Below are 15,677 nucleotides of genomic sequence, written 5' to 3' on the forward strand. Positions count from 1 at the left end.
TTCACAGGCAAAATGCTTTCAGCGGCTGAAACCACGGTACGTGGTGTTCAAAGAGCTTTTAGGCTTTGTGGCACTAGAAGTAAGAGCTTTACATCGTAATTCGAGGATATTTAAGTATTTTTTTTTCATCTGACTAATTCAAAGGATTAAATTCAATACAGATGCATGATTAGATGTCGTGCAAATAAAGGGGATTGCTAATTTATCTTTAGTAAACTGTTTATTTTAAAGCTGCAGTTAAAACATATATCTAATGAAAAATATAGTATTTCACATAACATTGTCCGCTGCTCTTAAAAGGAAACCTTTTGGAACTAAAAGAAGTTACATAAATTAATAAAATGTATCTATGGATGTTGGTTTGTAGGTTTTCTTTATGGAACTGCAGATATATTGTGTCCACAGCAGATAGATGGATGCAACAACATGCTGTTGATAAGTGAGATAAACAGCTGGCCAGAAATGGATCAGATCTGACTGTTGACCTTAAGGTTGGGATCTCAAATACAAAAACAAAGTGATTAGTGCAGTGTAGTTGGTCTAACATCACACGCCAAAGACCATACATATGGTGCACTCACAGATAATATGAAACGCTAAACTTGGATTAAAATGTAAACTCCATGATCCTTTCGTCTTTGTTTTGAAATGTTTGTAAAACCCTGAAGAGAAAACCATTGAAAGAAATACCCTCAACGTTTTCCTGTAATCTCCTTCTGTGTTAATCTTTAAAGATAAATCGTACTCAACTGAAATTGGTATTGGTAGGTCATCGTTTCACACAAAAAAAACAGAAGATGTGAAGATTGGTCACAAAATTCTGATCCTAATTAGGACACTGATGTATGAAGCTGTGATAAAAAGGACCTACAGTATTGTGAATAAATAATGAATTTTTGATACTGACAGAGCAAGTTGTTGTAGTGATCCTAAACTAGGGCTGCACAATATATCGCAAATGTATCGTTATCGCAATATCACAATGATCGCAATGTATACATTACAAAGAAGCGCCTGGAGTGCAATAAGTGTTAGCTAATTATTTAAGCACCCTGCATTCACGTTCTTAGTGCCACTTACATGTTTGGTGACATTTGTTGTGTAATGCAACACAAAAAGTTTGAGAAGGTAAAGAGGTGTTAATGATGATAAGCAGATAAGTTGTTTCATTGCTAAAACATCACAAGCCTGACAGAGGCAACCTTTTCATTAAGGCCCTGTGTTTGAGATGGAAATGTGATTGTTTTTGTTTTTAGCAGCTGAATAGACAACTCATTATCTGGAGTTTCTGTTTGCTATGGCCCTAAAGAAGAAAGCGTTTAATTTTTTATGTGTTTATCGCAGGCGATGTGGTTATTGCAACATTTTCCAATATTATCGCATATTGCAACTTTTCCTAATATCGTCCAGCCATATCATAAACACTAATAATAAATAAAACAACATCTGAATTTGGACGATGGGCTTGCCGTTCCAGAGCCTGATTTAAGACCGTGTAATTCATTTATTTCTGTTTTGTCTTCTTTTTTTTTCTGATCTAGTGCAGGGTAATAATCGCCGCATGCCTGATTTTCCCAGCACTTTGTTGCTGCAAGGTCCTTGGCTGTTACACAATAACTTTTTAAAATCACAGTTTATTTTGTTTTTAAACTATTAGAATTGAAGCTTGAGGATTTTTTTTCTTCTGATTTTCAAAACACACTAAGCACTGTTGATGATTTTCTATTAAAATTTCTTCGTGGTGGTGTTTTTACATTGCACAATAAAACAGCAGTTTTGTCTTTTTCTTAATAGTTATATATTTATTTACCTAGCCCATGGCAGAATATTAGAGTATAACTATTTTAATTAGATACAAATATCTAAACATATTTTGTTCTACTTTGCTGAGAGTGACTCATCCTTGTTTGTGAAGTTGAACATTTTCTGAATTTCACGGTCATTCATCTATGCATGCGTTTCAAATTTGAATGCCGCATTCTCTCTGTTAAAAGGTGATTTACCTTGGAAGATTGTATAGGTTTGATAGTATCTGGACTCTTTGGTACATTAATCAGAATCTGTCAATAACAGATGCCCCAAGGGTGGGTTTTTAACGCCCATTTTGTGCTGCTCTGGTGAACAGATAACACCGGCTTGCAAGGCTTCATTAAGCAGTCGGAGCCTATATCTTCTTTTGTACTCCTTTTGCTCTGATTAGTTCCTTCCACCCTCTGCTTCTCTCCCACTGGGTTTAATGAGAGGAGGCCTCCATCCACCTGTGGTGTATTTTCTCACTAGAAAAAATCGCATTGAGAGCATATGGTAGAAAGTACTGTGACTTCAGACTTCATTAAGTACTCCTAAACACCATTAAATAAGAGACAGATATTGTGGTTAAGCCAGTTGTTTAAGAGTGGAGAGTTTGTGTTTGTTTAAATGGTTGGCTCCGCCAAAGAATGGGGCTAAAACTTGGTTTGTTTGCGTTTGATATGGACTGAGGTCCAGTAGCCCCATCCAGGGAAGCAGGAGAGAAAATGCAATTTATCAGTTGCAAAATATGCAAACAAATGCGCATAGATAAAAAATAAACAAATTTCACAGCAATGCACAGATGTACAGAACAGAGAGCAACAGTCTCTATAAAGACTGCAGTGACAGCCTGTTCTTATTTCAGTCATGTTGACAAAGGTTTTGTTATGCATGCATCCACATGCTCTGTTAGTCTCCAGCATGAGCCAGGGAAAAAAAAAGGGAAATAAAGTCAAACAGATGGGGGAGGGCGAGCCCTTATTTGGATCTTTTCGTTGAAGTTGTGTAACGTGCAAAGCCTTCTTGTTTCAAACGAAGGCTCAAGTAGCATGATAATGTCTCCAAGTTCATTTTCTGCTATTGAGGTTATTGTGCAGGGTTGGCTGTGTTGGAGTGAAATAGAAACATGACCCAAGGGAGAACCACACACATGCAGGGTGATGATTGCATGAACTACTTCCCCCCCCCCCCCGCACTTACCGCTTTTCTATCTGTGCTTAGCTAAAAAAAAAAAAAAAAGAGCTGCGTGGTGGCACAGTTGGTAGCAATGTCTTGCAGCAAGAAGGTCCTGGATTCAAATCCCGACCTGCGTGGCGCTTACATGTTCTCCCCATGCATGCATGGCTTTTCTCTCTCTCAGGGGTACTTGACTTGTTCCTTGTGGCCCGGCCCAGAAAGCTGGTTAGGCCTATAGACAATAGATGGATGAAAGAAAAATAGGAATTTTATTACATCGACAGATATCTTCTGTTGTTGCTTTTATGTCCTTCTTGAGTGTTTTAGATCATTAAACTTGTTTTATTGTCAGACAAAGCCTGAGTAAGTGCAATATTTTATTTTTCATGTAAAAAAAAAAGTAATTGACCCCCTAACTGGTTGTGCCAACCTTGACAGCAATAACAGCAATTAAAGCTTTGCGATAAAGGCAAATAGTTTTTTACATCAATGTAAACAGTTTGCCACTTCCTTTTGTAGAACTCGTTACACGACAATGATCCATTTAAAACAGGGTTTTCCCCTGTTTCAACAGTAGAAGCATATCTTTTGAATACCGTTGGAGATTTTGATATCTCCAGCGGTATTCTGTATTAGGATAAAGTTTGAAATATGTGTTTTTTCCTCCCTTCTATTGTGGCCCCTATCTTTCCACAGAGTAATGGCAGCGCCCTGTGGGCACCGTGTAAACGGAGTCCTTGGCAGCAAGGCCTCGGTAAATTGTCTCCCCCTGAAATGTTTGTGATGTTTGTGATGGCGGTTGTACTGAAACAGCAATTTCCCTTTGGGATTATTAAAGTATTTCTGATTCTGATTCTGAAAATTATGTAATTTCCCTGCCACGCCACTAGTTGGTGCTATGTTTCTGAAACTTAACATGTGCATGTGTACAAAACGTTTCTGCCTAAAAGCCGCCACAACTAATAAATGTTCAAGATAGCAGAGAATAAAGTTTTCCTGGGGACCGATGACGAGGTTCAACTGTTGTTTAAAGATAGCCAGGTAATATGCTGTTAAAAAAAGAGCAAAAACCATTTAATCATGATAAAATAAGGTTATATACATCCATCTTGCTAGTGTTTTGATGGTCCTTTTTGTGCCAAAATATAAGTCGGCAGGTTTAGCGTCCGTCAGTTAAGCAGCTTGTTATATTTAACCCCTGCTGCACATGTGCACTACGTACTTCTGTTAAAATGATAAATAAACATGAAAAGCTTTATTTACTTAAGTGCAAAACTGAGCAAAAACAAAGCCTAAACTCCAGAATAACAATTAATACGCCAGCAGGACATGATAATATTTCATAAAAACTTTGTATGCAACCAGAGTGAGCTACTGACGTATAAAGAAATAAAAAAGTCAAATAACTATGCACCTTTAAGATGACTTAATTATAATTACTTTGAGGCAGCAGCACAAACAGTATTCCACTATCCGCCATTTATATTTTCTGCCTCTGTGGTTTTTAAAATTGGAGGCAGCCGTTATGTTGTGCGTGTATGCATTCATTTCTACAGATTTTTGTAATACTGCGTATGAGGCAGGGATTCCTGCCCTGTGAGAAAAAATCAGATTTTTCTGTTTACACGACAACAGAAACTGGTCTTCCTTTTTTCGGTGCTGTTGTCAGAGAAAACATTTGCCGTTGTCATGTAAATTATCAGAACAAAACCAAACTTTTCAATTTTTATCAGACAACTTTGTTGTGTAGGGCCTTAATCCAGCCACATTGGAGAGCTTTGAGTAAATCTTTGCTTGCTTTGAGCCTTTTAGAGGTGTACTTGTTGGTATGTCACAGATCCTGCTTTTTCCTGCTGCTTAACCCAAGTGAGTTTAAAGTCAGAACTGGTGGCTGGATGTTCTCCTGCGGGATGTTCTGGTAGCGAGCTGAATTCATGATTCCATCAATTACAACAGGTTATCCAGGCCCTGACACTGCCCAGACCATCATACTACCATCGCCATGTTTGACTCTTGGTGTTCTTCTCTTTTTCTGATGTACCTTGCTAGATTGACGCCAGATTTACAGTAATAAGAGACACTTTTTACAAAAAGTTCCACTTTTGTCTTGTCAGACCACAGAATATTTTTACAAAGGTCTTGGCGATCATCATGTTTTTTGGGGGCTAGATATGAGGTGTGCCTTGTTGGTTAGCAGAGGTTTTGGTTTTGGAAGCCTCACCCAGATGCCAGTATTGCCCAGTCTCCCTTATTTATAGTTTATCTATAAAGACAGACCTTAACAGTGGCAGGTGAAGCCTGCAGCTTTAAATGATGCTCTGGTTCTCCTAGAAACTGAACAAAATAAATGTGGTTAATCACAACTCATCTAAGAGGGGGACAGTTACTGTTTTGTCGTTAGGCCATGTTTGTATGTATCATTTCTTTTCATAAGAAATGAATAATTTGAAACTGGTCATCTTTGTCTCATAAATATTTACTTAAATAATCTCGAAAATTTTAACTGAAAAAAGCAAACAACGCTTTACACTTTTTCACAGTTCTGTAAATGGGATGCAAAGGTATAATTTTTCTTCCTATCCACAACATGAAAATAACCCAAAGCATATCCATGCTTATTGTCAGGAATATGACACACTCTCAGTTCAAGATGTTTTTTGTGTAAACAAGTGAAGAGCAACGACTAGGAATGACAGTGGGGACTGCTTGTCTGACGTGTCTGACTGAAAAGAAGGGTAACTGCGTTTGTTTTCTGCTCACATCATGTGCATCTACCACAACGATGACACACAAGTTGATCAACCACAGTGGTTTCCATGAGGTGTCTTCATACGTGGTACAAGTCAGCTGTGCTTTCATTTTAGACGTCTTTTGTCGCTGCTCGGCTATCGGCTGTGCTCTAACTGTAGTTGCAAATGGAGAAACTCTTGTTTTATCCTGTGGAGCACAATATTGTTCCAGTTTTCAAGTAATCTTTGGTTTTATTACCAGTGCTATTTAAAAAAAATGAACATAATAATTCCAGCTATATATAATAGACTCAATTTAAAAGAAGTTTGACTGTACTGTCAACTGAGTTGAACCTGTTTTCTGTGTATATCTCCATGAAATGATGATATTGGATCATGAAGGATTACAACATGAAGATGACCTGCCATAGCAGAGAGGTCACTTTCTGCATGGTACATTATGTATGTTGTTGTTGTTGTTGTTGTACGATTTTGCATAGATGGACAGACACAGCTGTGTTATTTTCCATCTTTTCCTACAGTTTCATAAGGTGGCTTTTATGTAGCAAGGCTACACATTATCTTATTATTAATGGTTTTGTTTACCCTATAAAATATATTTTTTGATAGTGGATAAGCTGTCTCAGATCCATTTTTTTTTTTTTTTTACATACACTCATGAATGTCATAGCAATTATTGGCTTTTGATAAACTACTTGAACTGCTCCTTTAGCGGGCTGCAGTGATGATGCAATATACAAACTTTTGGTAAATTTTGGGTATTCTGCATTTTTTTTAAATAATTTCTAAAACTCTAAGTGTATACATACACTCTCTAATGTTTTGTAAAGTATATCTAGACAAGCTGCAGAGAAACCATTTATTTAATTTTGTCGTTTTTCTGGTACAGACCTGTCCTTTTAGACACGGTGCATGCGTTGTTAATATTGTTGAGATTGCTGCTTTTCCATAAGCTTCATTTTGGCTATCCCCAAAACTAGTTTTGATCTTTGTTTGGGAACATTGTCTGGTTAAACCACTTTGATCATATCTGACCAAACCTGTTACTCTCAGGCAGAAGGAAATTGGTTAAAATGTTGAAGAACAACTAATACAACACCAAGGCTCAAGGCTATCGTTAACTGCAAAAATAAGTTTTTACTGTGGACACACTGTGGAACTGGTTTATCATAATTGGAAAGTGAGGGGACCGAGCTGACTGAGAATCAAACTTCGGAAATTGACACCTTTAAGGATGGATTTGGTGCTTACCCACATGAACAAGCCAAATACATTAGGGAGAAAAAAAATTATTGTCACATGAAAAAAAGTTTAAACTGTTTGGCCAAAATCAGAAGATGGATGGATGGATGGATGGATGGATGGATGGATGGATGGATGGATGGATGGAAAAAGAACCAAACTGAGGATTTCAAAACCAACAACACGGTACCAATTTTTAAGCATGGGGGTGGCAGCTTTTTACTGAGGGTCTGGTATGCTGCCAGTGGTGCTGGTGTATTGCACAAAGCAAGTGGGTTAATGAAAAGGAGAACCACCTCCTTCAACTTTACAGCCAACCAACAAAAGTTGGGCACACATGGATGTTGCATGAGGATGCAGAAGCTAACATTAAGCTTCTAGACCTGACATCAATCACAATGCTTGACCTCTTTGTCTGTGGCAGGAAACCGACAGATATAAATACGATCTACCATTTATGATCATCCGGACAGAACCGTGCCACGAGCTTGTACCAAAGGAATGGTACTTTCTCCCCGATATTTAACAATATATAGGACATCTATGTATAAATGTTTGTTTTTTGATGTAATTTTTAACCTGTGCAGATTAGAGAAAATCCTTAATAAATTTAAAGTTCTAAGTCAAGCAATTGTATTTTAAACTTATACCCAATTATCCGTACCTTACTGGAAGAAAAATAGTGGTTCAAATATAAAAGCTTTAAATGAATCTGACATGCTTATGATGGTTGTATGTAAAATTGTGACTGGCACTGTAGGCATACTTCTTGTGGACAAATTGGTAAAATCGCACGAGCTAAATTTTGCACTAAGTGATTCGCTTTAGTTAAGGGTTATTTTTTTTTTCCAAATGTAAATTGTGATAATATTGTAAATTTTAGTGTAAAAACTTGAACATTTTAACTCATAACTTTGCTAACTCAGCTTTGTAGCTTAATCTTGCTCTTTACACATGAAATGACTTAAACTGGTTTAAATTTTATTAGTTCCCACTGTTCTAATCTAAATCGCCAAATGCTTCAGATTTTTTTTCCCTAAAGAAAAATGTAATAAATGATAATAATTCTTACTTGACTTTTAAAACTTACCTGTTAGTTATAGCTATAATTCAGTGCAGTTCAGTTTATTTATATCATCACTACTATGATGCCATATTTTAAAACCTGAATGTTTTCCCTGCAAATGAAATGGCTCTATCTGATCCTGTATTTCTTTTTCTTCCTGTTTCATCATCACAGATTAAGGTGCACCCTGTGTGTCGGCTGTATGTTTTCTCTTCCTTGCTGAATTAAAATCTCAGACTTTAGCTTTGGCTCCTTACAGGCAGTCAGACATGGCTGTCCTCAGCGATTGCCACAGCTGGTTCTTATCTCTCGCATCCATTGACCTCTGTCGTTCCGATACATTGCAACAAATATTTCAGCCTCTTTTTTTTTTTTTTTTTTTTTTTTAAAGCCCCTTAATCCGATCTGTCTGCGCGGATGAATCTGCTTTGTAACTGGATTGTGTCGTCGCAGAGGGCCCGCTGAGGACTTCCTCACATCTTCCATGTCTCCTCCTCTACGCTATGAGTCAGTCTCTACAGGTTGGCAGTAAGGCTCGTTACGCCATCTCACAGGAATCTATGGTGATTTTTCTTTACCCAGAATAGTTCACAAGCTGGGTTGCAAATGGCACCAGCCATATTCCAATTATTCCTGGCTCTGTATATCCAATTAAACATCCAACATCCATACCAGGCATGCGGAACGTTCAGCACACAGAGAATAAGCAGAACACCCACTTTTTCCCTAGTCTCGCCATTTATTTTTTTTTTCCCTGTTTGCTTCCCTCTTAAGATAAGGAGATGAAGGGTTTAAAATCGTTATCAAGCTTGCAGTGATGCGCAGTTTGAATTTTACATGTAAAGCTCTCCGTTTTCTTGGAGAGTGTCCGAGGTTTGCAGCACAGGCCGCTGGTGTCCAATCAGTATTCGAGCTTTAACAAGGCTTTTTTTTTGTTTCGGGCCTTAATTATCCATCAGTGTTGCTGCTTAGACATAGTTGCATAAATCATCAAAACATTGCGGATTTATATCAGGATGCGTTTTTGATTTAGATGTCTGTAAAGCTGCACTCAGCCACGGCCAGTTTCTGAAGGAGAATTTGATCTCAGTGGGATTTGTTATGGTGAGATGAAGGTAAAAGGAATCTATAAATTGTAACAAATTAATTGGGAGATAAAAAAGACAGCAGGGGGCTCTGGCTTTTTGGCATGTTTGCGATCGCTGCTTTCCTTTCAGACTGGCAGCCGGCGGGGCCGACTGTGCCAGCTCATTGTGGTAGACAAGGCAAACGGTAATCTTCTCACAGTCTCCTCCTGTCCCTGCTACAAACAGGAGCTCTTTTATTTCCATGCTTATTAATCTTGGCGCACCGAGTTGTCTACATTGTTGAGAGCGTTTTCGCTGCTCGTTTGGACAGCCGAAAGTCAAGTTGCATCATATGCAACAAACTGCTGCGATGTGAGGAGGCAGGCTGTCGCATTACAGCCACAAACATCCATGTATTTAGTTGCAATTTTATGCGACAGACCAATGCAGGCAGTCCATAATTGTGAAGAAGAAATGGAGAGATGCCTTTTTACTGTTTTTTCCCCCCAAAAATCTGAAAGTGATGAGTTTATTTGCATTCCATCATCTGGATCTGTAATTGGTACAAACACCTTTCATATCCGGAAACTGACCGACTCTGGGATGTTCAAATATTGCCCTATTGTTTAATAACCTAAAAAAAAACAACAGGCTCCTCCTCACTAATGTTCTCTGACAAATCTTTTAAGACCTTTTTACCAAACAGCTGCATTCAAACAGAGAACAGACTACACAGTTTGTGTCGGTCTACATATTTGGAGAACTTTGTTGCTCTGTGGTTTTATTTAGAGGTATTAGACTAAAGGGTTCTGAACATAAATGCATGCTGCACTTTTCAGATTTTTATACGTGAACAAAATAAAAACCACGCATCCTGTTCCTTCCATTTCAGTTCTGTACTGCTCTGCTCGTCTAGCGCATCAAATCCCAACACAATACGCTACGCTTTGGGATTGCAAATGTCAGTCATTACACCCCCTCGTTTTCCTTTCCAGAGAAGTTCAAGCAGCATTATTGCGTAATTCTGCTACTGAGGCCTACCTTGCTGCTGCTGTCCTACAAATTGTTTAATCTTCTGTTCATCAGCTCTGGTGTGATTACACAGCTGAAAACATGTGGCAACACCACATCCTTCCTTTTTACTCATGACAAACTGCATCATTTCCCTCAGTTGAAATACATTGACTCAAGACCAGTTCCAGCTAAATACACTTGATTTTTCTTTGGCATTAAATGGGATTCAAATAGTATATTTTATTAATAAGAATTTAGACTGTGCAATTCTCTTTGAATTTGTATTAGAGAAACAGGATAGTGAATAAATGCCATTATGACAAAACAAAGTTGATCCTAATCATTTGTGCTTCATTTTAGATGTGTTAAGTTCCTCTAATTACCCTAAAAGCTTGTTTTCTTTTCTTCCCAGTTAAGTACATGCGTGAGGCTACGCCCTACGTCACAAAGGGCTCCCCTGTGTCAGAGATTAGCTGGGAGACGCCTCCTCCGGAGTCTCCGCGCCCCGGCAGCCCTGCCATCACTTCCTTCTTCTCGCCTCACTCTCCAAGCTCTCCCAGCCAGCCCCCATTGTCTCTGAACAGCGACAGGAGGTGGATACCACTGAAGATGTCTTGCGTAACACGAGCCATGACCAGAGCAGATCCTGACAACAGGTAGGTGGAGGCTCACTGGGACGAAATCAGCCACCACAAAAAGCACACCACCCATTGTAACCTGCAGCAATGAAACCGCAGGCTTGCTGCAGACCATTCTTAAAAACATCAGATGTCATTTCAATCAATCTTCGACTTTTTCCGTGTGGATGGCTCTGCCTTTAAATGAAACATTCATAGACAAAAAATGAGGCTGTCATGACTGTCACAGATCCCCAGTCTTTTAAGTCTGGAAATGCATCCTTTGTGTCTCACTGGGTTTCTGGCTGCTCTGATGAAGTCAACAATAAAAACACGAAATTATTTATGCAACACATTTAGAGTAATTCTTGTCTGTCTTTCCCCGAACTGGCAATTGAAAGAAAAACCCTTGAAAGTTTTCACTTATGGTCCCAAAGCTGGGTGGTTTTGCCTCTTCTCCCCACTTTAAAATTAAACTTTGCTTAAACTTGTTCCTGCTGGATTCTTTAGTTATCTTCATCAAAGTCATAATGATGTGGGTCATTCATTACCAACAGAATCACTCTAGTCTAGAAACACTCTGGAAAGAAAAATACTTAAATGAATTGTTTCAATTGGTAACAAGTAATTGAATTAAGTTGATCCATCACAATTCACGTAGGGGTCGTTAAAAAAAAAAACCTACATAAAAAGCCTGATTTTGACAAGCCACAATTTATTGACAGATCCTATGTACATACGGGGCTATTGTTGGATAAAATTGTTGTCATTGCACATTTTACAAAAAGGAATACATTCAAGCAGAACATTTCAATATTTTACTATAGACTACATGTATTGATTGAGCAGAAAAGTTTATCAATAGTTTGTCCAGACAGAGGGATGAATATCATGTTTTTTGACATCTGTGGACTAGTAGCATAAAATGTCCCGTTGCATTAAACGCCTCAATCACTTAACAACCGCCGTGTTTCGGAAGTCGTCCAAACGCAGCAAACACTGCGGTTTGGACGACTTCGAACTGCGGTGTTGCTGTGTTAGAACCTCAAACTCCACCACAGTCTTAGGTCTTAAGCTGGCTCTGAAACCCACCAAATACAGTGATAAATCAAAAAAGCTAAAACAGTTGGCAAGGAACAAGATGGGAGCTAAATGTGCCGGACAGCCGAATGGTTGCTGCAGTTTAACAATGAATGGACACGAAGTGTTGGGTGTTGACGTTCTTAATTCAAAGTCAAACTCCAAAACGGCGACAAAAGAAGAGCAAAGGAGCATAAAAACCAGTTGTCAGTTGTAGCAGCAGACAATGAATGATTTTCCTAGAGCTCTTTTAGAGACTCCTTAATATTTGCAGAATGTCATCTTTGGACGGCCGCTGAGCTGAACAGCTCTCAGACAATTATCACTCCTAATCCTCTACCTGCTGTCACTGGTTTAGCTCCATGTCACTACAATCATTAGCTGTATACGGTAATGAAGATAATATTAATGAAAGTAATACCCTTTCTTGTGGTCGAGCAGTTGTACTTGACCGGACCTTTCCATAAGTTCACTGCAGGTAGATGATGAGTACCGGAAAAACAGAAGGCCCATGGCGGCAAAACGGTGCCAGCTTGTAGCGACATTGTAGCTGAAGGAGCTCTGCAGTGACAATGAAAACGTCTGTCATTGAAAAAAGCCACAGCATAAAATGAGAATATCATTAGTATATCATAAATATCATAACTTTTTAACAGTGTTTGACTTTTCAGTGTCTAATTCTTCAATGCCAAACATCTTTTTCGATGTCATAGCAAGGGATTTTTCAATGTTTAATTTTTCAATGTTTGATTTTACAATGCCAAATCTCTTTTCAACGTCGCTGCAAACTGGCACTGTTTTGTTGTCACATAGTTTGCTGGATTTAATTTCCTTTGCACAAAGAAAAACTGAGACTATAAAGACTACACAACAATAACTGTTGGTAAGATTTAGAAACCTTCTCTCTTGTCGGGACTACCTGACGTTATTTTCTCTGCTTTGCTTTGTCGGGTTGTGTTTGCTCATTAGTGTCTGCCCCTGGGTCAGAGAGCTTCATCAGCCGCCTTGAAAGAACGAAGTACTAAAGTGTCTTTTTCAGGCCATTTTCCTTGAAGACAGCCACTTGAAGCAGCTCTCAGACCTATTAAGTAGTTGTGGTGAGGCGTGTGCGTGCGTGTGTGTGTGCGTGTGTGTGTGTGTGTGTGTGTGTGTGTTTGGGGTGTGTAGAGTCCATTAGAAGGTGTCATTAAGCTGATAGGTTGGTAATTTGACGGTAGCTGAGCCAAACAGCAAACAGATACCCAGATGTGATTTGCTTTATTTTATTTCCATTTCCCTTTCTGTGTGCATCGCTGTTCGCCGTGTGCTGTCTCACACGTTTTTTTTTTTCTCTCTCCACTTGCAATACTCTCTCCTCGTTGCTCTCTCTTGTCTGCGTTTTAATCTTTTGAACTTGTTTGTGTTTTTCTGCCCCCGACGACTTCCTGCTGTCCTCTCCTTTTCCTCTCTTTCATCATCTCCCTGTTCGAAAAAAAAAAAAAAAAAAAAAGAGTCCGGCTTCCTATCATTCAGCTTCTTCTGTTGTTTGGTTTGTTTCGTTCTCAACAGATCTCTCTGTGATCTCGCTGTGATCCTGTCCCCTTTATCTTGCATGTCCGTCTCTGCAGATTTGGTTGGTCTTTATCTCGAAAGCTATGCATAATAAAGGTCTCATCAAAGCCAAGACGCAACAGTCAATGCCCTTAAAGTTACTTTAAAGTAATTTCCATCTTTGTTTCTTCAACGCTCAGTTTGTAGTGTACAGTGGCGCGCCAGCAATCACGGAAACTAAGAGGGAAGTTTGTATGCAGCATTTGCTCTAGAGATTTTCTCTGTGTGTAATCTTTAATCGCATCCCGTGCAAACACGTTTTTCATGTTTCAGATGTTGCATAAAGATGTGATGGTGGCCAAAAAAAACCCCAGATCTGGTCGTCAGTGGGCCTCGTTCCTCGTTCTTGTTGTGTTGTAAAGCGCACGCATTGATTGCCACACCGAAAGCTTTGCATCAGATCCTGTTTCTCACGCAGCACGGAGACTCTAGCTTGTCTCTCCTTCCTCCTTTTTTTTTTTCTCTCTCGTGGCGACGCGCATCCTTAACAGAGCAATCTCTCGCCGTAATGAGCTTGTGTGAAAGGCGTCTGGGGAAGAGGTGTAAAACCAAATTGTTCTCCTGAACATCTTCAATTTTCATGTAAGCAAACAGCTTTTGTGTGAGAGCGGATTTAAATATCCCTGCTGTCCATATACATTTTTAGGATTTATGTTTAACCGGGTGTGATTACATTTCTTTAGGCTCGCACAAAAACGCAACGTGTTCGCGTCAATCTTCCTCCTATACCTAAAACCTCAAATGGAAAAAAACAATATTAAAAGTCTTCTTCAAAAACACTGCTTCAAAGTAAAGCGTATCTAATAGTTTTAACAAATAAATGTTATAAGTCGCACTATCAAAATGGTGATAGTAAAAATGTTAACTGTATTAACCGTAATGGTTCTTTTCAGCTTTAAATAGAAGAAATCAGAACACTTTCTGTATTTATCTGTTGTGTAAATACTGCAATATCTTGAGATGCTGGTATTTCTCATAGTCTCATACTGGTCCATGTCTGGAAAGAACAGGGCGACATTTTCTTGCATATTTTCATAAATTAACATTGTAACCTAGTGATAAATTAACTGAAATGATCTGTTGTTGAATTCAATAGGACCCATGGGAGTTTTCATAAGGACTTAGGGCTTGTACATACAGGTTCTGTCACATAACATGCATTAAATAGGACTCAGTTACTGAGAATTATAATATTTTGAAACCTGGATTGGTTTTACTGTATATTCCCATATTTTCTCTCTTAAATTTTCTCTCAGCAGTTTTATTTCCCTGCAGCTTTGTCAGAGCAGTAATATCTGTGTGTAATCTTGGTTTAATACTCGCATTATCAGATTGTCTCTGGCTTTAGGGGCCCAAGATGTACCTTAGAGGCCGACGCTCACTTTTGAGATTATTTCCGTGTCAGCTTCTAGGCTATGGCCTCATGACCGCACTGTAGCAGGGTCAGTATTATGAATACGACAGTTTATATTCTGCGTCGACTTTCAAAGTCACCCAAGACTGTTGAGAGAAACTTTCAGGTTATTGTTGACTTGAAGACTATTTCAGAGCACTTCGGGGTTGAACATTGACTTTGTCGCCCATAACTTTGACTTTATTGGTGAGTTTTACAAGGAGTTAAGGTCAATGCCCATCCCATCCTCACGGCAAAGGTTAAAAACACTGTTCTCTCCTTTGTGAATATTTCAAGTAGATTTGTGGATGAAGAGGTCGGCCTTGGGCAGATTTTCTCGACCAGCAAGTTTTTATGAAGCTCTTTCCGTTTCTTCCCATCTAAAACAAATTCCCAATTTGCCCGCACAGACGAGGTTTAGTAAATGTTTAAATGGAAATGCACCCAAGCCGAAATCTACTTGCTCTTCTTAATCTGTGAAAATGTGTTCTTGTTTATCCTGGAAAGTTAAACGTTTCCCAGCCTTCAATTGTCCCCAGATAGTAAGCTAAAATCAAAGATCGCAATTCAGGCCTGGAACTTGTTTTTCCTATTCGGCTTTCTGGGATAAAATGTTTTTTGGAGGCTTTATTTTAAGTGACAGAAGACTCTGGCTTATCTTCCTTTTCTAGACTGAGTGCAATGTTGCAGTTCCCTCAGGGGCTTAATTTCATTTCACCAGATGATGTATAAACCATGTGTAAGCCCAAGAGGAAATACAAAAGATCGAGCCATGGGAGAAGACAGGACGCATACGATGATGAAAAGAGCAGATAGAAAACAATGCTAAGGACCTGGGGAGATTAGATTTTCTGCGGAACGAAGGTAGACTTGATTTGAATCCCTGATGTC

At 38.9% G+C, this 15,677-nt stretch overlaps 1 protein-coding gene across 1 annotated transcript in view; it reads left to right on the top strand.

Annotated features, from left to right (window-relative positions):
- Positions 1-15,677, top strand: part of sntb1 (syntrophin, basic 1) — a 59,717-nt gene that overhangs the window by 12,367 nt on the left and 31,673 nt on the right. The window contains exon 2 of the mRNA XM_012854178.3: positions 10,519-10,762. Within this exon, the coding sequence (XP_012709632.2) occupies positions 10,519-10,762 (244 nt within the window). The remainder of the gene's footprint in view (positions 1-10,518; positions 10,763-15,677) is intronic.

This window comes from Fundulus heteroclitus, chromosome 3 (assembly GCF_011125445.2).
Source record: "Fundulus heteroclitus isolate FHET01 chromosome 3, MU-UCD_Fhet_4.1, whole genome shotgun sequence".
Taxonomy (NCBI): Eukaryota; Metazoa; Chordata; class Actinopteri; order Cyprinodontiformes; family Fundulidae; genus Fundulus; species Fundulus heteroclitus.